The following is a 22,553-nucleotide window of genomic DNA, read 5'->3' on the forward strand; positions in this document are numbered from 1 at the left end:
TAACTGAAGAACGTTATGATGGTATAATGCGATGGAAAGTGCAGCAATAATAACAGAGTAGCATAATCCTAGACTGCAGCAAATGAGAACAATCCCAAACACAACAGCTGTGGAAGAAAAAAGAAGAAAAACTACTTACCTTTGAAAAGCTTCCAGTAGGCAGGGATTTCCAGAGAGATTCCCTTGCCATAGCCAACCCTTATGAGGTCTGGAAAGAAGTGGATCCTGGCTCCACCTCTACCGGTCGTTCGGGAGCACTGCATACACCTGAGCTCCCGTGGGTCGGCCCTGCCTTCCTACCAGGTGTTCAATCACTGTTTCAGACCATGACTTAGCATTTCTGCTACAGATGGCTAGGTGGTGTTCAATGTATTTTCATTTACAAATACGAAGTTATGCTTGTATAATTGAATCAGTGTTAGAATGAGTAGTGTCATTGTTATAGATTTGGGTGTGCTTTAATTTCTTGCTTTTGGGTAAAGTAGGTTAATGGAAAGGAAATATTTTTGTTCTTGGGAGAGTCACAAAGAAAAATAAATCACAAGCTGGCAAGCTTGGAAGTACTGAGAGAGTACTCTATCTCATGGCATTTTTGTTCAGCTTCCACTGCCTTTTAGGTAAAGAACTTTAATGGCCTGATAAATTATATATGCTTACAATCTTTAGCACAGCAGTATAATTACTTTAAGACATTTCTTTACAAGCACACAAATTAACATCTATGGCTGTGATTATTCCACATATAACTGGATAGCTAAGGCAGACCACTGTTTTTTTCATCCGAGTCTAGCCAGGGACCATACAAACAGGCCCCGTATTATCAACAGCCTTCAGAGGACTTCTTTTGTGTTAGCATGCATTGTGGGCCAAACCCAGAAACTATACAGAAAATAAGTTATAGAATCATAGAATCGCAAGGTTGGAAATGACCTGCAAGATCGTCTAGTCCAACCGCCCTCCCATTATCACTGCTACCACAAGCCTCTAAACCATTTCTTATAGCTCCTCATCCCGATGCCTCTTGAACACTGCCAGGGACGGTGACTCCACCACCTCCCTGGGCAGGCCATTCCAGTGCCTGACCACTCTCTGAGAGAAAAAAAGTTCTTCCTTGTGTCCAACCTAAACCTCCTCTGGTACAATTTGTGGCCATTTCCTCGGATCCTGTTTGTTGCCTGGGAGAAGAGGCCAAATCCCTCCTCATCACAGCCTCCCTTCAGGAAGTTGTAGAGTGCAATCAGGTCTCCTCTGAGCCTCCTCTTCTCCAGACTAAACAATCCCAGCTCCCTCAGCCGCTCCTCATAAGACTTCTGCTCCAGACCCCTCACCAGTTTCGTTGCCCTTCTCTGGACACATTCCAGGGTGTTGATGTCTTTCTTGCAGTGAGGGGCCCAAAACTGAACACAGTACTCAAGGTGTGGTCTCACCAGTGCTGAGTACAGGGGGATGATTACCTCCCTGCTGCTGCTGGCCACACTATTTCTAATTCAGGGCAGGATGCCATTGGCCCTCTTGGCCACCTGGGCACACTGTTGGCTCATGTTCAGTCTAGCATCAACCAATACCCCCAGGTCTCTTTCCTCTTCACAGTCAACCCGCCACTCATCCCCAAGCCTGTAACGCTGCATGGGGTTGTTGTGGTCAAAGTGCAGGACCTGGCTCTTGGCCTTGTTGAACCTCACCCCATTCACCTCAGCTCAGCAATCCAGCTTATCTAGATCCCTCTGAAGGGCCTCCCTCCCCTCAGGCAGATTGACACCACCTCCCAACTTGGTGTCATCGGCAAACTTACTGAGGGTACACTCAGTCCCTTCATCTAAGTCATCAATAAAGATATTAAACAGGATAGGCCCCAGTACCAACTCCTGGGGAACACCACTTGTAACAGGTCACCAGCTGGACTTAACTCCATTAACCACTACCCGTTGGGTGCAGCCCTCTAGTCAGTTCCTTATCAAAGAAGAGTATTCCTGTCCAGGCCATGGGCAGCCAGTTTCCCCAGAAGAAGCCTGTGAGAGACCATGTCAAAGGCTTTGCTGAAGTCTAGGTAGACTACATCAACAGCCTTTCCCTCATCTACCAGTCTGGTCACCCAGTTGTAGAAGGAGATGAGGTTGGTCAAGCACGACCTGCCTTTCATGAACCCGTGCTGGCTGGGCCTGATCCCCTGGACGCCACGCACATGCTGTGTGATCTCACCCAAGATGATTTGCTCCATTACTTTCCCCGGTACTGAGGTCAGGCTGACAGGCCTGTAGTTCCCTGGATCCTTCTTATGGCCCTTCTTGTATCGGCAAGCCTCCAATCCTCTGGGACCTCTCAAAATAACCAGGAGCACTGGTAGATGGTCAAGAGTGGCTCGGCAATCACCCCGCCAGCTCCGTCAGCACCCTATATGAAGTCTGTCTGGTCCCATGGACTTGTGACAGTCTAGATGGAGGAGGAGCTCTCTAACTGTCTCCAACTGAATCACTGGGGGTGTATTCTGCATAGCATTCCAGGCTTCCAGGCGTAAATTGCCCTGAGGATAACTGATCTGCCTATTAAAGGCAGATGTAAAGGCGGTGTTGAGGACCTCAGCCTTCTCCTTATCCTCAATGGTCACATTCCCCACTGCATCAAGTAAAGTATAGAAATTCTCCCTGGTTCTTCTCTTACCATTGATATATGTATAAAAGGCTTTCTTATTCTCTTTTACTGCAGTGGCCAATCTGAGTTCAAGTTGGGCTTTTGCCTTCCTAACTTTCTCCCTGCATACCTTAGCAACTTCCTTGTAATCTCCCCAAGTAGCTTGTCCCTTCTTCCAGAGGACATAGACTCTCTTCTTCTTCCGGAGTCTCGACAGTAGTTCTCGGCTCATCCACACCAGTCTTCTTCCCCTATGCCTTGCCTTACAGCATTCAGGGACAGCCTGTTCTTGATCCTTTAAGATTTCCATCTTGAGGAGCATCCAGGTTTCCTGGACACCTTTACCCTTAAGGAGCAACTCCCAAGGGACCCGTGCTACAAGCGTCCTGAACAGGTCAAAGTCCGCCCTCTTGAAGTTCTAGATAGCAGTTTTGCTAGTCATCCTTCTGACATCTCCAAGAATAGAGAATTCTACAATTTCATGGTCGCTCTGCCCAAGACAGTCCCCAACCTTCACATCTCCCACCAGTCCTTCTCTGTTAGTGAAGAACAGGTCTAGCAGAGCATCACCCTTGGTAGGCTCTCCTACCAGCTGCGTAAGGAAGCTATCTTCCACACACTCTAGAAACCTCTTGGACTGCTTCCTCTGCGCTGTATTATATTTCCAACATATATCAGGAAAATTGAAGTCTCCCACGAGAACGAGTGCTGGCGATTGCGCGACTTCTGCAAGCTGCTCATAGAACACCTCATCCATTTCTTCATCCTAATTAGGCGGTCTATAACAGACCCCCACCAAGATGTCGCCCTTACAGACCTTCCCCCTGATCCTTACCCACAGACACTCAACTTTATCATTCTCAACCCCAAACTCTTTAACATCAAACAGTCTTTAATATAAAGGGCCACACCACCACCCTTCCTTCCTTGTCTATCTCTTCTGAAGAGCTTGCAGCCATCCATCACAGCACTCCAGTCGTGGGAGTGGTCCCACCATGTTTCGGTAATAGCAACTAGGTCATAGCCTACTGTACAATTGCTTCTAACTCCTCCTCCTGCTTGTTGCCCATGCTGTGTGCATTGGTGTAGATGCACTTCAGCCGAGTCATCTGCCTCACCCCCAGCTCAAGAACCTTTCCCCTGCGCTCATCTCTTGTGAGGTCTGTTTTGTCCCTTTCCCCTGTCATAGCTAATTTAAAGCTCTTCTGATAAGCCCTGCTAGCTCCTGCACTATGATTCGTCGCCCCCTTTGAGATAGGTGGGTAAACCACTAGCAAACCACTAGCAAAAAAAAACAGTAGCTAGTAAACCACTAGCAAAAAAAAAACAACACAAAAGAACACCTTCTCCCATGCCTCAGAAGACACTATTCTCAATGTGGTTTATCTGCTCGCTGGGGTCCCTCCTGCAATTTCTAAGAACTGAATCTGAAATAAGAAACACAAGATCACAGTATTTCTGAACCATGGGTGCATCTGCAACAGGAAACTGCATTGTAATAAAATTTTTGCAAAGATATCTATATGGATAACAATTATGTTGGCTCTACTTTTTCAGATTTTTTTCTGAAATTCTAAGGTGAATCAATAGAAGTAGCAGTTTCAAAAAAGGTGATGATATACTTGGCATTATACCTGCATAATCTCTAGTTAATTACAACTGTTATCATCTGCGCTATCTGTAATTCTGCACAGATACATTTCTATGGAAAAGTAAGTGAACGAATAAAAAGTACTTTATCTCCTAAGTATTTTTATTACATATTTAATTTTTAATACTGTCATACCAGGATGACAGAAAGTAAGACATAATTGTAAGAAAGCAAAGCTTAAGTTGTTATATGAATATTTTCTGTGATTTCCTTCTTAACTCTTAGAAGAATTCAACCTCTCTATGGAGAGGATCATTAGTTTTTCATCACTGCTGCAGAGATAGGTACACGCTGTGCTTTTCTGGGGAGATGTTTTTTACTGTTCTTGTTTTTAACCTAAAGCAAATGTTATGCTTTGTAGATATCTATGAAGCCTTTTTTAAAAAAAAAAAAAAAAAAAAGTTCAGTAGTTCAGTGAGAAAATCTCACAGTAAGAGGAATTTTTCCTCTCAACCACTTCTGGCCTCCTGCATTTCCTCTGTCCACCTGTCTCCTTTATCAAGTGAGGTATACAGGGTTAAGAAAGCACAGCGTTGGACACTCTTGATACTACCTGCTTTGTGCTGCCTGCCTTCTTTGTGCATTAGCCCCACAGCACAGCAGCAGTGATAAAGTGCAATCTCAGGTGTCCTGCAAGAGGGCAGGGGAGGCTTGGATATTCAGCACATTTATCATCTGCATTCTCCATTCAGACTAAATAAAACATACATTTACTGCGCAGGTGAAAAATTTGCAAGAGCTCACAGACAATTAAAATCTCTGGAATGTATCTCCATTTAAGCGGAAGGAAAATGGCAGGTAAACAAAAAAAAAATTCATGCTTATCATTTAGCAACAGGTTCTCTCACTGATTTCAGTTTTTTAATCTTCCTGTCAAAAACTGTTTATTTCATACACTGGCACTGCTGAACAAAACTCTGCTAATCTGTCCTTGCCACCTCCTCCTGCGTTTCGGATATAACAAAAAGTAATTTTCTCTCCTTATTTTGGTGTAATTGATTAACTTGAAGGATGAGTACTTTTCATTTAAAGCCTTCTTTACAAAAACCTGAAGTACCAAGGCTTCACTATAAGCATCAGGTATTTATTAAATATAAAGCAAAGTACTGTCAATCCTGACAATCAAAGCAAAAAATTATTTCCCCTACACCTCTCTGTTCTCCAGGCTTGAACATTACTTGCTGTTCCACACTTCTCACCGTAAGAGACTGTTCTTGTTGGTAAATGCAACTCATATTTTCAGAATTTCAGGAAAGGAAATTCATTGGATAGGACTCACTCTCTCGGTGATTGATGGATGGTTGGACTGGGTGATCCTGTGGGTCTTTTCCAACTTTGGTGATTCTATGATACTCTCATGTAGCTAGCAAGTGACATCACTGATGTGGCTTGCAAAAAAACCAAAGGAGACACAGGAGGCTCTGAACAGTACCAAGTTCAAAGGAGGATGGTGAAGATGAGAGGAAACAAAAGGAACTAGACTACTGCAAAGACCTCACCTGGATTGGCTGGTGGGCTCAAAACAGAGTTTAAAGGCTGTGAGCAGCTTTTTGGGTGGAACTTTAGTGGAGGGCATTATTCGAGTTCATTTCTCTTCAACAATGTTCTAATACTAGCTTTTTCCTACCCAAGAATCACTACTGCTGTCCTGTCACACCAAGTTGCTTGATACTTAGGAAACAACAAAACCAGTTTGCTTGGGCTTACATTTTGAAAATCTGAGGCCATTAAAAGGATTCACAGCTGAGAGTGATCTATGGTTAGAATGGACAGAAGGAGAAAATGGAACCTAATGCTTTTCTGTGCCAGCCATGCTTCTAACCATTTCTACCCTAAATGACCTTTAGGCCCAAACCCAGCACAGCCTTAAATCAGCCAGGGGGATGTACCTTAGATACACATAAACTCACCAGCTGAACAGCAGACTAAGTCTGAATTTTGACCAAGCAAGTGTGTTGCTCTAATTTCAAAATAAATAAATAATAAGTTCATCCTGCTCCAGTCCCTATAGGGTAAGTCAGATTTACAACAGAGTGTTATAACTTGGAATCTGGACCCTGAGCTATTAGATTTCATAACTTTTTAATTTGCACATCTGTGCATAAGTATCACTCATGCCTGCTCTCAGCAACTTACTGTTATGTTCAGCGACAAAATACATAACCTTGAAAAGCCTCACCAACCCTGCATTTCAAAAGCATTTCATAATTGTTTACCTCTTGGCCTGAACAGTAGTACTGTATGTACAAGGCCCCCTTGAACTTGTGTAACTCAAAATTGCTTAGAAAGTTTTTCTCAAATGATTCTAATTTCTTCAGGAAACAAAAACAAACAATTATTATGACATATTCAAACAAAGGATTTTTGTTTGGACTTTTTGTTAAAAATAAAAAATTCCTTTTTCTTCTATCCCAGAAAAGCAGTTTTCATTCCTATTTATTTCAAAGGAATGCCTGCAATTTTGCGGTATTATGCAAACCCCAATTAGCAGTCCACAAGGTGTTTTGAAAAACAGTGCCTAATGTGTTACAGACACACATAGTGGCCAACTTCCAACAGCTTGAAAAAATGCCTTTTTTGAAAGAAAGTTTGGGAATTAAGTCACTTTAATTTTACTGGGAAATTTTGAAAGAAATAATTTTTTCAGCAGTTAATAAAACTTTCTTATTATTATTAATAGTTGTTGGTTTATGTTCTTGTACAGGAACAGAGCAGGATATTTGTGGCAGTTAAGCAATTTGGTTTCCTTCAGTCCTTCTTTAAAATCCAGTTCTACAACTACTTGCTGCTGAGAAGGGCAGTCAGTATTACAAATCATGGCTGTTATTTGAAAACAGTCCAAAACACATCCATTGATTACATTTGTTTATTTAGATTTTCTTCTCAGTTTTCTGGAACCTAAGACTTTTATTTTTATTATTTTTATTTTTTTTAATTTCCACCATTTAATTTCCAGTACTGTGTGCAGTGGCCAGCACAGTAGGGCATGAGTATATGGCTTGTGCAACAAAACAGTATCCACGATCAGGTTTTACAGCAATATGAACTGTATGGGATGAGGAGCACTATTTACTCTAGATCTTATCCTTAACTATAAGATTATCACTGATCCAGATTTTTTGCCTGACACAATTTATCAACATTTCAGGAACAAGACCCTACTGATTTAAAATACCCAAAACAACACTGACACAGAAGTGACAGTGAAGTTCCTGCCTGTCCCAAGTGCTGAGGTTTTCCTCCCTTCTTCACCACACTTGTGGACAAGTTTTATGAGCTCACAAGTCAGAAAGAAGGTAAAAGATACAGAAGAGGACATTACACGTATGTGCATTTCAAATGCTTCTGACTGTATTACAATGCCTATTTCATATTTCTTTACACCCCTTCCCCACAGAGGAAAAAACCTCATTGTTTTGCTTGTAATCTTTTACAACTAATCTCGCCAAAGCCAACTCCAGTAAGCAAGTTATACTGCTCAATTAGTTCCTATTTCTGTCGTGCCTAAGAACAGAAGCTAGATGTTCAAAAGTTTAAACCTTTCTTTTTGTTCCGCATACAGTTTCTAAAACTCTCATCTCTTTTCCCTGACACATAAAAGTTCCCAGTCTCTCCTTTTTCCACTTTCTAATCATGCCTTGTTTCCTCATGAAACTCCAAGAGGCCCCAGCAGGCTCTGCTCCTCTCTGTGCCTCATTTGCAAGCACAAGTGGAGCGGAGTGGGCCTTCCTGGATGGAGTGCTAAAAAGGAGAAAGCTTTCAAAGATTTTAATTATCATCAGGATAAACACGAAGGGAACAATTATCTTAAACTCTGATCATTTTTTCTGAACTTGTCTTCTAGAATAATGAGCATCTCTAGAAACATCACCGATTTGAGATCAGCAGTTTAGACATATTTTTTCAGTTAACTGAATAAGACATACATATAAATTTGTGCCTATCCTTAATTCCTTCACAAACAAGTCAAAACTGATTTTTGCACTGTATTATCAGAAAACTCAGCTTCTGGTCATCTGCCATTTTACTCTTCCTTGTTTTAAAAGTTTGAAAGGGAAAATTAAAAATAAATAAATGAAATCTATTTACTTTACTGCTATAAATCAGTAAATTAAGTGTTTAAAAGGAAGGATCAGAGCTTCAACTGAGTGATTCTTAACCACAACTTTGGCTTTACTTTAAGATTTACTGGGCCTCAAGCAGCCAAAATGGGGTCAGATGGTGAGAAATGTTCCCTTCTGTCCGACTTGCGAATCTGGGAAACTGAGAAAGTTTCTGGGTTGAGGCAGCTACAAAATAAGAGGTTCTGTGACTACAGTCATGCCTGTAGCAGCCTTCTAGCAGGCCATTGCTTTCAGTAGCAAGAAGGCAGTCACCAAACTGCAAGTATAAAGCTGTCTTCTGAGGGCAGAAGAAGATGAGGCGACTGCACTCAAAGTGCTTATTGCTTTACGACATACCTACTGTTCTGTCAAAGGCCTCGTCCCTGCAGCTCTGCTATGTTAGGGGAATTTCTCCCTCAACACAAAACAAAACAAACATTTTAACCAGGCTAATGAACTTGTGGGGCAGTAACTTGAAACAAACATGGTGGTTTCCAAAGTCACTGTGCATCTGTACCCACATTCCCTGGGATGGTTATAGAAGTGAACTCTATAGGACATAATGGGCCTCACTGGTAGGCTTCACCTCTGCTCCAGGGAGCACACTGATGGCAGTTGAGAATGAAGGGAGATAGCCTCCATCTTATCTTTTCATTAGGATGAAGTCTCTCTAAGTTTCAAAGCTGGAAACTTGGAGACAAGATTATAAGCTTTTTCTTGTTGAATTAAAGCACTAAGAAAAGCTGCCACTCTGAGCCCAAATAAAGAGCGTTTAAGACTTGGGCCCTAGTTCAAGTTCTTATTAGCTCCTGGAGAGCTGCCACTGCAGCTCAAAATCTCTCCTGCCCAAAGTTGCTTAACTCAGTTGTACAAAGAAATCTGCATTGGCATGGAGAGAAGACTGTTCCTTTTGATTCCCTGTTTGCAGCCCTGATCAGCCCTGTGCAACCTATCCTAGATGCGCTGTGCAGCCGGAGCTGCAGGTCTGCTTTCAATCTTCCTGTCTTCCCGCAGCCCAGGAGACATAAATCCTTGCCATATAGCAAAAAACCTCCACCAGACCACCGATGCACTGATCACCTGTGACGTGTCAACACTGCTAGCCCTGAGCAGCTCTTGAGAGCCTCATCCATAATTCATGCTTCCTTAAAGTGGTTTGTGTGTATTTGACGGCAGACGCTCCAAACTCATTTCTGATCTGTTGCACACTGGCATCTAAGAGCTCTAAATGCTAGCTGACTTCCCCAGCTAGGCATTAAGTTACACACAGAGTCTTTGTTCTCCACCCCCCAAAAAACCTAGCACCTTTCCTGTAAACCAGTTCATGCCTTCAGCAGCTGAAAAGGAAGTAGAAGTTTCCTCCCCCACTCTGCATCTTATAGCAGAGTAGCAAAGAAAACCGACTGCAGTGGACACCCACCTACCTCCCTCTTCTCCCAGCCATCTTTTCAAGCACCAGAGGTTGCCTTTTGAAAAGGAGCTCTCTTGGTAACAGTTTGTAGGCTGCATTTTCAGGGCCTGTCACTGGTGATTTAGAGTAATCGCACTCTGTGATTCAGCCAGCTTGACTCCGTGCCTCTTGCAGCTGGCCATGCTTTCATGTATAGCCTTTCACCCAAAGTAGATAGGAAGATACACCTCTCCAGTCTCTGGAACAGAACCTAGTGGGCAGCTCTTTTTTTTTTTTTTTTCCTCCCCCCCCCCCCCCCTAATTTCCCCGTGTATTTTCATTTGTGAAAACATCCTGTAAACAGAGACAGCAAAATTAAATATTTGCCCAGCAATTCCCTGTTTCCATTGTAACTTCAGTGTTTGCAGATTTTACATTTGATAACAGAGGGAGAGAACCAACAGTGGAAACAGTTTTAATTTTTTTCACCCCAATTGCTGTACTGCTGTCCCCAAAGGACAAAATGTCACCTCTTTTGTGCAGTGTTGTCTCCAGTACACTGGCCATATCCCACCAACCCCCATTTCTATCAGAATATGATGCTCTCCTCCCCCTTCAAAAATCCGCAGACCTATTCAACTGTATCAAGCCTTAAAGTGTTTTCTTATGTCATCCTCAAGAATGAGAGCTTAGAGTAGAAGTATACTACCTTGCTTCCAAAGAATTTTTTTATTTATACAGCACTCAAGTAAAATGGGCTATGTAGATTTGTGATGCCCTTTAGCACCACATAGGTAATAATACATAAGAAGCCATTCTTTCCTCATCTCAGTGCTGCTTATTTTTGTTTTCTGCTCTACCCAGTCTGGTAGCACTGCTGATTTCCCCCTTTAAAAGACTTTAAAACAGCCATCCAACTGTTCTGATTTGTTATGGATTAGCTGCACTCCCCCCAAAACATCTGTCTGGCATTTATGTTTTTACAAGCTTTTCTTTTTACTATCATGCTGCTTCATTTTATTTGATCTCTGCTGCTTCCACTTCTGCCTCTGCATGTAGCTGAAACAGCTCTGTGTTATACTATCAGCCTCAAACTGAAAGAGCAACACAGGACAGATAGAAAGTCTTGCTATTGTTTCCTACTTGTGCTGGCCCACAAGAGGCTGAGGCCCTTCTCGTGATAAAAATATGTTTCTGGGAATAGGAACAGAACTTTTGATCAAATGAGTTGAAAAAGCTTCTACTGGCAGCACCTTAACAGTTCACTGGGAAGGCTGCTGATTCCTACAGGCCATATGGTTTTGATGGCTGCAATGTTCAAGATCCATAATATAACAAGTTTTTCACAGAAAATTAAGTTTAGGTATGTACTCTCTGCTTTGGGACAAAAGTGAAAGAGAAGCACCAGGGCAAAAACACACTCCTCCTGGCAGACACGTAATTGAAACAGTTGCTGGTTGGTAGCATGATTGACTTTGCTTGGTGACAATCATTCCAATAGCTTTGTCTGCCCTAACTAGGAGAAGGTGTTGGGTGAAACCTGGACAAAAATATCGTATAGACTTGAGTTAGTGACTAGATATTTCTAGGGCAATTCACAAGCAGGCATTGACATGAAGACAGTGAAAGCTGTGTTTGCGAGGGAGATTAACTGCCTGCAGACTCCAACTGGACAGTCTTCTGCACCACGTGCCACCTTTGGTAAAGGAAAGAAGGAGTAAATAAAATTCTGTCTGTAACAAAGAGGTGGGTGGTAGTGGTGTAAAGGATGTCAGTTCTCTGTTGAAAGGATGATCAGTGAAAATCTTCTGTGCAGAGACAGAAACTGCAGGAGGGGAAGATTTAAGAGGATATCTAAAACAGAAAAGAAGCAAATAAGACTGTGAGTGTGGGAATCAGTTAAGTTGGAGACAGAGATGTGCACTGCAACAGAAGAGAAGTAATTTGTGGCGAAGTAGTCAGCTTGGTCACAGTAATTTGGAAAGATGCTCAAAGGCATGGCAGCTGAGGAGTATGTCAGGGCAGACTTTGCAGTAGGAAAGGAGTACAAATAACTGCTATCTGAAAAGCAGGACTTGACAGTGACGGTGAAAAAGAAATCCTGTAACAAACTGGTGCTGTGCCTTTCCAACATGGAAGAGAACTGGATCATGAAACTGCATTGACCTGTCTTACATTTTCTCACCCTCATCTTTCCATCTGATTTAGAGTCAGCATGAAATTTGAAATCACTAAGCCAAAATGAGAGTACAGGGAAAAAAAACAAAAATGTAAGCAGATGACCAGAAAAAACATAGATTCTCAACAACAATCTAAGTAGCTTCAGTATCACTGCCTCTGCTTTGTAGTGGTGCTCTTAAGTCATGCTCTTAACAAGGTCATATGCAAAACACTTTTCTGTCTGTGTGACAAGACAGCTAAGTATAGTGTGCTTTCCCCCTTATGGTCATTTGATCCTATTCAAAACATATAATCTCCCAGGTCTCCAATCTCTGCAAAGCCAGACATCAGCACATTTTTGGCTACAGGGCACCCACAAAAAAGATTAGTGACAGTCTTGTGAGGCTTGTGTTGAAGATTCTGTCAAGGGGCCAACATTTAAATAAGGTACCTTGCATTTTCATTATGAGAATTCCAGCTCATTATTAGCAAAGTTAGTTTAACTTTCAGTCTGTTTTGCCAGCTACTAAGTACATGTTTAATGATGTACATTGCTGGCAAAGGGGGAAGGAAAGATCTATTCTAATGCTATTCCACTGGGAAATTAAATGAGTTTGCAAAATTAAAAGTTATAACTTGGTTCTGAATTCCACATTTTTAATATAATTATGATTTAATAGCTATGCACCTTCATTATATGATGATATTTTACAAATATCTTCTTACAAATCAGAAAACCAGAACCCTGGATTCTGTAAGATTCTGGCTAAAGCATTTGTTTGACATTAATTGGGTGGCTTCTCAGACACTTACAGTCAGACTTGTATCTTAATGAACCAGTACTTCAGACCTAATCATCAGTGAACAACTGAGCAGCCAGGTCCTATCAAAGATCTGTGAAATCTTGTTAAAGACCACATATTTCTCCTGAGTACAGCAAGTGGATAAGCCAGGCAGAAGCACACACAAGGAACCTGCTGCTCAACACATCTCATTCTACTTAGGACAGAAATATCCCTTCCTCCTGATTCTCTTATTATATCCACAGACAAAATAGGGTCTTAAAGCACACTTCTGTTTTAAGCTACATATATTATTTATTGTACTTCACCTTGCACACAGTATGCTATCTGCCAGTTAAGTCCTACCATCCCCTTCACTTCTACCAGGGTAAGTCAGCTAGCACTGAGGAAGAAACAAGCTATCATACTGAAACTTTCTAATTACTCAGGAAGCTAGGCTACTGTAGTCCTGTAACTGCTCCTCTGCCCACACTAAACTGTACTGTCTGCAGTTTGTCTTCCACATAAGCTCCCATGCTGCCATAACTTGAGTTGCTATCCTTGCTATTTTCTGTCACTTTGGCTGAGATACATGAGGCTAGGAAAAGCTGATAATTCACAACTCACAATATGCTCCTTAAAAAAAAAGTCTCTGAGAGCCAGTGCACAAATGCGTCAAGCCCAGCTTATCTGTGTCACCATGCCCTTGATCCACAGCTGCTATTACGGTTTCTCATAAGAGGGCAGGACCACTTGACAGAAAGAGAGTGGGGAAAAAATTGTGCCAGCACTGATATATATCAGTGAATGCTGCCTTATTCCAAACTGACAAGAAGGAAACTTGGGTTGAAACTACAGTGTGATGTCCTACGTACATTGTACAGCACTAAAGAAATACCTCTTTTCTCCTTTCAACTCCTACCCTTTGCGAGTCTTCTGGAAGTGCCCTCTATTCCTCACCGTTCTGCTTTCTTTAGATCTGTAAGTTTACTGATTCTAAGCAGGATGTTAAAGCTGACCTCTCTTGGAAGAGTATGCTGACACTGTCTCACCTAAAAGCCTCCCTCCTCTGCCATTTTAGGACTGCAGTCCTCCCTTGCGCAGTAAATTCTTCTCTGCTTAGTCTCTTTTCCAGTGGTTACAGAAAGCAACACACCTCTTTTACACACACTGAATTGGAGTTCAAGAAAGGCCCTGAGCTACTGCCAGGATTAATTTATTCAGTTAGCTTTAGTTCCCAAAAGAGAGCATGATATGTATGCTCACTAGAGCTTCCAGAAAGAAGAGAAAGCAAGTATAAGAGACTAGTTGTGCAGTACATATAAAGTTCATCATCTCTCACAAGCAGTTTTCTCAGTTTTTTGCTGTTAATGCATTTGAACATCATCTGAATAGTTAAAGCAATCTGCAAACAATACCTACAGAATTCCCTTTTTCCTCTCTCCTCTTAATGACACAAACCTGCATGCAAAACCCAAGCTGGATCAAATCACTCTTTTTGGCATTTCACAGTAGCCCAGTCTCTCCTACCCCTTTATTTTCTCAGTTCCATTTGGAATTAGAAATGCAATTGCCAAATTACTGTGAAAGCAGCTGTTCCTGCAGCATATCCACCCAAGTTGGAAGCAGGAAATAAGAAAGCTCCCATGAAAGCCTATCATTACGAGATTTCCAGTTTAAGTTTTGCACACAAGAAGTATTTGGAAGACGTCTGGATAAGCAAAGTTTGAGACTCACAGCTATTTGGATAATCACCTGGGTGCTTCGCTGAAGCTTTGTTATCTCCTGGTAATAAAGACACAGGCAGACATAACCCCCCAAAACCAACTGCTGCTAACCTTAGCTAAAGGAAAGCTTGTCAGAGAAGCACCTCCTATAAGAATTTAGCCAGCAGCTATTATAAACAGACTAGTGATCTGTGTACTTAAGGTGTTTTCTGCACCTGTCAAAGTTTTGACGATTTACAAAATGTTCTCTGCTTGCATTTTCCAATTACTCTGCTTGTTCTTAATTGAATATTTACCTGGCACATTGTGTAGCGCACTAATTTTCGGTGATTTTGGTAAATAGCTCCATCAAGCTTAAAACTAATTCCTCCTACTTAGAGTAACCTACTTTACAATCTAACGTTCAAGAGCAATGTTCAAACACTACTGTGTTGTACCTAGTTTAGTGTTACTCTGACTGACTTGTAATTCCAGCAGAAGAAAATAAAACATTCAATCTCAAGACAGTGCTTTAGCAACTGGGAATGAAACAATGCCTTTCTCAGCACAGTGTGTTCTCAAAACCCTCTAGGATGCTGCTTCACCTTTAATTGCACCTGCAGTTAAAGAATCTTTTAAATAGGCGTTAAAGATAATATTTTGCCCTTAACTTGGATCAGGGGTAGCAGGAGAACACTGAGATAACAATATTTGAAGGGTATTCCCTCCGTACAAGCCAGAGCTGGCTATGGAAACAGGGAAGGATTTTCATACTCTCCTGAGAGAAGCAGAACTTTACGCGCTTCCTCTTCAGGAAGGATCAAAGTTGGGGAAGTTTACAGCAGTTTCTCCAAACAGTCTCCTGTCCTTACAGAGACACTTAAGAAAACACTTTCCACAGTTTCACCTTGATGTGCCAATGATGATCTTGGTACACAAAACAGAACAAAATCATGGGCTTCCATGGAAAGGCCCTCTCTGATATCTGTAAAATGTGAACCATGTCTTCTGTGCCCTAGGTGGAGAAACACTAACAGCCCCTGCTAACTAATTTCAAAGATTTCATAAGCTAAAAGAACTTTGGAGGATACCTGAATTTCAGAATATTCTATTGAAAGAGCAGTGAAAGGGTTTAGTCCCTTGATTGCTACTGAAAAAATGTACAGAAGTGGCAGCAATAATATTATCATGAACCTGCTATGCTCTTGTTGCATTTGACCTTCCTTTTTCATACACTTGAGGCCAACTATGTTTGGCTTCGCAGCATCAGGAATTTTGCAGCACAACATCTCCTCCTAGCAGGTGACAGGTCAATTTAGGGAACTTATACGATCTTACAGTGATTTAAGGAGGGGAAGAGGAAAAACATAGCTAGCTGCCCATGGAAGAGCAGAAAGAATGCTTTATCCAGGAGGTTAATAAAAAGGATTTAGTCCATCTGTCATGCAGAGCCTGTTTGTAGCTGTAACAATGAAGAAGAAAGTATATGTTGCAAGCTGAGGTAAAAAATGAAGAGATGAGACATTTTTGTCTTGTGTTTGCAACTTTACACGAAGAAACAGAAAAAGTACTTTAGAAATTACTGTAATGTATCCAATCATTAACCAGGCTTAAAAGTCATTTGTCAAAAAAGGTTAGGAGGACTTGAAGTTTTTTAAGAAATGTCAAAGTATGTTTCAAGCTGGAAGTCTCAAGAGGGTGTCTTTTAAATATTTGCACTTTCCAGCCCAGACCAAGAGAAGAAAGAAGGACCAGCATAATTTACAGCATGCACCCAAAACGGGGTGCATAGCTGCTGTGAAGAAACAGCCTGAGGTCAGATGAACTTTTTTCAGTCATCCTAAAGCTTACAGTGGGGAGCTTCTGCAGTACAACTCTGATTCAACCAAGCTTGCCTATTCATGAAGACACCCCTCAGAAAAGTGATAGCAGTTAAGCATCAGTTAGCAATCACAAATAACATGGCTTCGGATATTCTGAGGGCTGAGCTCTGGGGAGTGAGTTGGAACAGACAGTAGTAGAGAAAACACTGAAACAGGCACCCGTTTCCTTGGCTTGCAGGGAGAGACAAACCTGTACTTCGTAGAGCAGGGCTACAGGAAGTTGCTGGGGATGCATGTCTCAAAGAAACAGTTTTAAGAACTATTATGGTCCACAAGGTATGAAGGAGCGCAGAAATAACAAATGTTGCATAAAATGCTTTGCTCCTAGAAGCAGTACCAAGCCTCTCACAATGCATTTTAAATTTTTCTCTCATAACATGTAAACAGTAGGGAAAATTATCTCCATTAGCCAGGCATGGCTAATATCACTACTGCTTTCTATTGGTAGCCATTTGTCAGTTTAATTCTTCACATAATATCAAGCACTTGAGAGTTAATTTAGCAAAGATAAAAGAAAATCATCAGCTTTAACTCTAATGAAACAAACAAGAATGCAGAATTTAAAAATCCAACTGCATGTTTATATTACAGCTCAGTAACTTTTCCTTTTGAAACACTGTTTTTATATATAAAGCCACATCTTTGGCTCCTGGTACTTCACTGGGAGCAACAGATCTCTCCACCATTTTACAACTGTCTGGAATTTGCTTTATTTGTGTTTATAGTGTTCAGCAGGCTGCTTCTTTGTTTCCAGTTGACATATCAATAAAACCTCTGTCACTTCGCTAGCACACCAGCAGCACTACCTTGGGCACACTGGCCAACATCCAACTTGAGCAGTTACATTTTATCTGCTAACTTTATCCCGAAGCCTTAACTATGTATTGTAATCTTTCTGTTGTGGCTCTACATAGCTGAACAGCTGCTCCAAGGGCTTCTCCAAGTATTTCTGCAAGCAAATTTTGTTTTTGCAACATTCACAACACAGCAAACAGAAATTGTGCCAGCTAGGCCAAACCAAAAGACTACTCAGAAATTGTTGACAATTTTGGATTATTTCTTTTCTACTGTTTATCTCAGGTCAAGCACTTAATTCCAAATATTCCCAAATGCTGCCAAATCCACAACAGAAAATTTACATAAGAATTAAGTAGCAAAGAGACCTCAAAGAGGCTCTAAGAGGTATAGTGCAGTGAAAATTTTCACCACCTAAATAAATCCAGAGCTTGGTAGACAAACATCAACTAATTTTGACACATTACATTGATATTAAAATGAAAGACTTTTAATATTAATTTCAGCATGTCATTCTAAATGGCAATTTTAAGATAATTCTAAATAAAGAGCTCCTTAAATGAGACTAGAATTTAAACAGTGACCATGACTTAATGTCTCCAAAAGGTTTTTGTTTTGTTTTTGACCTGTGAAGAAAATTCTCCAGCTACCAAAGCATTTTAAAAAAACATAACTCCAAATTACCAATGTTACTAACCTGTGTTCAGTCAGTAAACTGCAAAGTTAAGTTGGACAAGGACTACCTATGGATGTGCTCCAAATTCTAAGTATTTTATCACATGATCTACATACACACAGCGTGACAGCAATATTGCATACAAACTCATTTCACTGTTCTTACTGAGATCACCATGCACAGTTGCACTGATTTAAGCAGCTCTTCATAAGAATACAAAAAAGCATATTTCCTCTTCAGAGGCACTGGAGTTTCAACATAACAGTCGGAGAGCAATCGAGATTGCCACAGGTAGCCTTGATTCTATCAAAGTCACATTCTTTGTCTCTACTAAGGGTAGTGGATTTAACAACTCCATGTAAGCCTTTAAAAAAAAAAAAAAAAGAAAAGAAAAAAGAAAACCTAACTTCAGAAAGACATCAGCAAGAAACCCTTCTGCCTGCTGTGCACCTCTCAGCTGGACACAAAGCAAGTTGTTTTCAACCTAAGGAATAACAGAATAAACTGGTCAGATGCCAAGACAATGCCATTTGATAGCTTTTGTGCTTCATTTATTGCTGGGATCTACATCTGTAGCACCTACAAGCTCAACAGCAACCACACAGAATGATGAGATTTCTAAGCAGTTAGCTAGCCCTTATTTGGCATTAAATGATTCAGATTTTAATCATTTTATGCTTATTAATTATTGCAATGGGACTATAAAAACATGCACGAGTTTCAGGACGTCACAACTAAATATGATTCAGCAAGTAATGACGGGAAAGGGAAGCATGAAGTTTATTTTAACAAGCACAGCATGATTAAGAGCTGTTCACTGCAAAAGAAAAAGGAGTTGGAAGCGCATTTCCTCGGTTATCATGGAAGAACTGAGTCTTAGAGGTCCTATGAATAACTTTTGGGAAGTGCTTTGAGCAACCACTGAAGACGCACACAGATGATTTAACTCTGACCTCTCCAACAAGTCTGTCACAGAACTGCTCAGTATACAGCTGTAAGATCTGAAGGAGCAAGGCCTGGTGTGCAGCACAGCTCAGACAATGTCGAGATGTTTTAATAAACTTTCAAGTAGGAAAGGAGACAGTTGATTGAAGAGGGGAAGTAAGTGGACACACCAATAATTGGAGATTTTTCCAGAAGCAAACTGTAATAAGAGTGATGTTTGGTACTGCTTGTTTTTCCTCCTCAAGGCAAAGGGACTCATCAGTTAAGGATGAGTGTGATGCATGCATGAATCAGAACCTGAATTTCTGAGAAAACATCTACAGACAGAGATAGGTGGAAAAATACATTCAGAGCTATTTCAAAAACCCACAGAGATCAATGTCGCAGAGGACCTCAAGAATTCTAAGTACCACTGTGCTTTCTCTGAAAGCCTTGCGTGCCTGCACATGTGCAAGACTCAAACAGTACAGAATGTCTCTCTGGAATTATCTGGGACGATCGCTGTAAATCTAAGAGGTTGCAAATGCTCACAAGGAAAAATCTTAGAGGCAGACATGTACCTGTTCCCCGATCCGGTTTGTTTAATCTACTGAACTGTATGAGAAAGTGATAAAGTTAAGGCCAGAAGCAAAATGCACTTCCCTACAAAGCATCAACGTGGTTTCCATACAGAATTATTGTAATAATTCAATTGTAGTAATATCAACACATGCTGTTACTTTATTCGAGCAGATAGCATTGCAATTCATCTTTGAAACACCATAAAGAGTGACAGTGAATCATAACTCATTTCCCACCCAATGCTCTTCAAACTAATTATGTTCCATTACTGCACTTTCTTACTGTCGCATGTCCAGTCTGAATGCGTTAAATGGCTTTTGGCAGAGCTGAAGAGAGTTCTCACCAAACCATGGTTTTGTACTGATTTGGTTGGGGATTGAAACAAGAAAATAAAGGAGTTACTAAGCAACAGCAGGCCAGGAGCAGGAGAAAGGTCTGCAGTCTTAATTGACATCAACTTTAAAAAGCAGTAAGAGCGGGCTCAAGATGTGAATGTTACTGCTTTGGAAAAAAAAAAGAGAGAGAGAAATCCAAGGTAGTCAGTATCTATGAGATCTGGGTTCCAACCGTAAACTGCATCATGTACTGTAAACACTTTTCTGCAGGGAGATTCAGTGCCTTAATCTAAGTTTTGAACAAGATGAAGGATCCAGATACAGTTCTTTAATTTGAGAGCCCAGAACACACAGACAGCTTTGCTCTGTAAAAGCTACCTCAGGAAATAGGAATGCGGTGTGATTTACAGTTATACAGGTCACCAGAACATTGCCATCCACAGAACTGATATCACACCCAGATATAGCTCTCCTTCCCCTTTATTACCTACAGTTAAGAAGGTTATTTCTTTCTAGAAAGCCAGCCCAAAGCTGGGTGCCATCACTCAGGCTAGGACAAGGGAATTTGCTTTGCTAAGATTGAAAACTCTCTGATAACATGATCAAGCAAGACAGAAATCCTGAGAGTTTCCTTCCAGAATCCGTATCTATTTCCTCGTCTTCTACCGTAAGCAAAATAGTTTCATGAGCATGTGATAACTGAACATGAGTTATCACATGAACACTTACAAATTTAAATGAAAAAGCCCTTGATGTGGAGAGTGCTCTGAACTCCACTGCTGAACAATCAACCTTTATTTGCCTAACCAGCAGTACCTTGGGCAGAAGTTATTTGCTTTAGCTTCACCTGAAAAAAAACCTGATCTCCTACTGAAGTAGTGCCTTTTTATAAGATGCAAGTTACGTGTGTGTTTCTTTCACACCCACAATATGAACATCAAACCAAGCGTCCCACACTACCGATTCCTCCAAATGATTCTCCTTTTCCCCCATTTCTACATTCTTTGCTTTTGCACTTACTTAAGCACACCGGATTTCAGCATTTACTGGTTTTCCCATGTACTCCAGAGTACTTCAAGTGACTAAAATGAAACCACAAGAGGGAAAACTACTAGCATGACTGTTGCTGAGGAGGAAAAACCAGCAACCCAGGTCTGGTTCACTCAAACTCTCTGATGATTCGTATTTAAAACGTTGAGGGCTACAGTCATTTTCTGCTCTGATGTGTGCTGCTGCAAGTCAACTGAGGTTATGAAATGGGATCTGGCACCATGGAGAGAACTGTCCCTTCACAGGATACGAGTAATAGTCACTTGAGTAAATGCAAGTTATTCATATCCTGCTAGTGGAATAATCTCTCTTTGTACATTCATGCACATTTTTAGTTGCCTCCAGGAATCCGAAGGCGAATCTCATTTGTTACCTAATGAAATTAATTCCACCAGATCTAACACAAGCATACTGGAAAACCACTATTACTCATACATGAGGTGTAACCAATGCAGCATTTCTCAAGTTCTGTTTGATTAGGGTCCATCTCTGAACCCTCACCATTTACCACACAAACCTCAACATCCCCGGTTGGCTACGGTACATTCCCAGCTGATTTGCTCCAAGTCTTAAAGAGCAATTTGAACATTTGACCTCCCCTTGCTTTATCCACAATAATCTTATTATTTTTTTAAATTGAAGTGATTCTCAAACAGTAGGTTGGCTGGTTGTACAGTTTCCTTGGACTCTGAGAACCTATCTTCCCTTTTTCTAAATAGAAGGGAACCACGCATTTCTTAGTTGATCTGCAAATGTGCTAAATAATGCTCATAAAATGATCAACTGGGCCGCACTGGTGGGCACCCAAAAGTGATGCACAGACACACGTGTGCTATTCAGGTCTGTAAGTACAGTTACACACATATACACAAGCACTTTGAAATCTCTGCAGCAAGGTCACGTCGCATGAGAAATTAAATTATTCTGGTAGGAAATGCTGCAAGATAAAGGACTCAATGAAAGGTGCAGAAAAAGGTTAGGATATCATCTTTGAAGACTGAAGGCACCAATGAGTTCAGTGACCAGGCTGCAGAAATAACAACCAAGGGTTCTGAAGAAACACACTGCAGACTTTCAGTGGTCTGTTGAGTCAAGGTGGTGCGGTGACAGGAGAATCAAAAGCTTCATCACAGGGCATTGAGACAACTGTAGGCAGATGAGCTCGACTTCAGTAGAAGGGCTTTAAACCAAGATGTATCAGGGCATGGGGCAAAACTGAGATCGGCTAATTGGAAGTGAGCGCCAGGCTAACATAACAACTCATTTCTACATAACAAAAAGGCAAGAAGTCTAATCTGGACTTCAATAAAGCATTTGATACGGTGCCATATGACCCCATAACTGAGTTAGGGAAAAATCTGACATACAAGATTTACAGGGTTAGAGAAGAGCACGTGCTCTTCAGCCGGTAACATACCACGCTCCAAGACAGCAGCGGACCGGGGCTGGGTTACTGCAAGATTTAAGGCACGTAAGTCATAAGGGTGTCACAGCGCGCTGCAGATGGCCGCGCTGGAAGCACGGGCAGATCATGTGGAACGCGCCGCGCACACTCAAAGTTCGGGGCGAAGTTTGGCGGCGCGGGAGGCGAGGCCACGCGCTCCGCCGGTCGCAGGGAAAGCAGCGGGGAAACCCCGGCCCGGCGTCCCGAGGAGCCCTCCGCCGCCGGGCTGCCTGCGGGCCGAGAGGATGAGCCAAGCCGGCACCGAGCCCGGCCGCCCGGCGGAGGTCAGCCTCAAAGGCACCGAGCTGCTCGCTCTGTTTTGCCGCCGAGCTTTTCTCACCCCGCTCGTAAAAGCAGGCAGCAGACTGCAGAAGAGAGCGCGATCAGCAAATGGACCCGGCTCCCAAAGCGGGCTCAAACTCTTAAGTGTGCGCCTTTCCGAGC

General features: G+C 41.6%; 1 protein-coding gene across 5 annotated transcripts in view; it reads right to left on the bottom strand.

Moving 5' to 3' along the window:
- Positions 1-22,553, bottom strand: part of PDE7B (phosphodiesterase 7B) — a 162,184-nt gene that overhangs the window by 55,811 nt on the left and 83,820 nt on the right. The window contains exon 1 of one of the 5 annotated variants that reach the window (XM_090135748.1): positions 140-22,243. The exons of the other annotated variants lie outside the window; for them this stretch is intronic. Coding sequence (XP_089991874.1) covers positions 140-263 — 124 coding nt within the window. The 5' untranslated portion in view covers positions 264-22,243. Of the gene's footprint in view, positions 1-139; positions 22,244-22,553 lie in introns of those variants that run through there. 5 annotated transcript variants of the gene reach the window in all.

Source organism: Phasianus colchicus, chromosome 2 (genome assembly GCF_987193195.1).
Source record: "Phasianus colchicus chromosome 2, bPhaCol1.hap1.1, whole genome shotgun sequence".
In the NCBI taxonomy this organism is placed as follows: Eukaryota; Metazoa; Chordata; class Aves; order Galliformes; family Phasianidae; genus Phasianus; species Phasianus colchicus.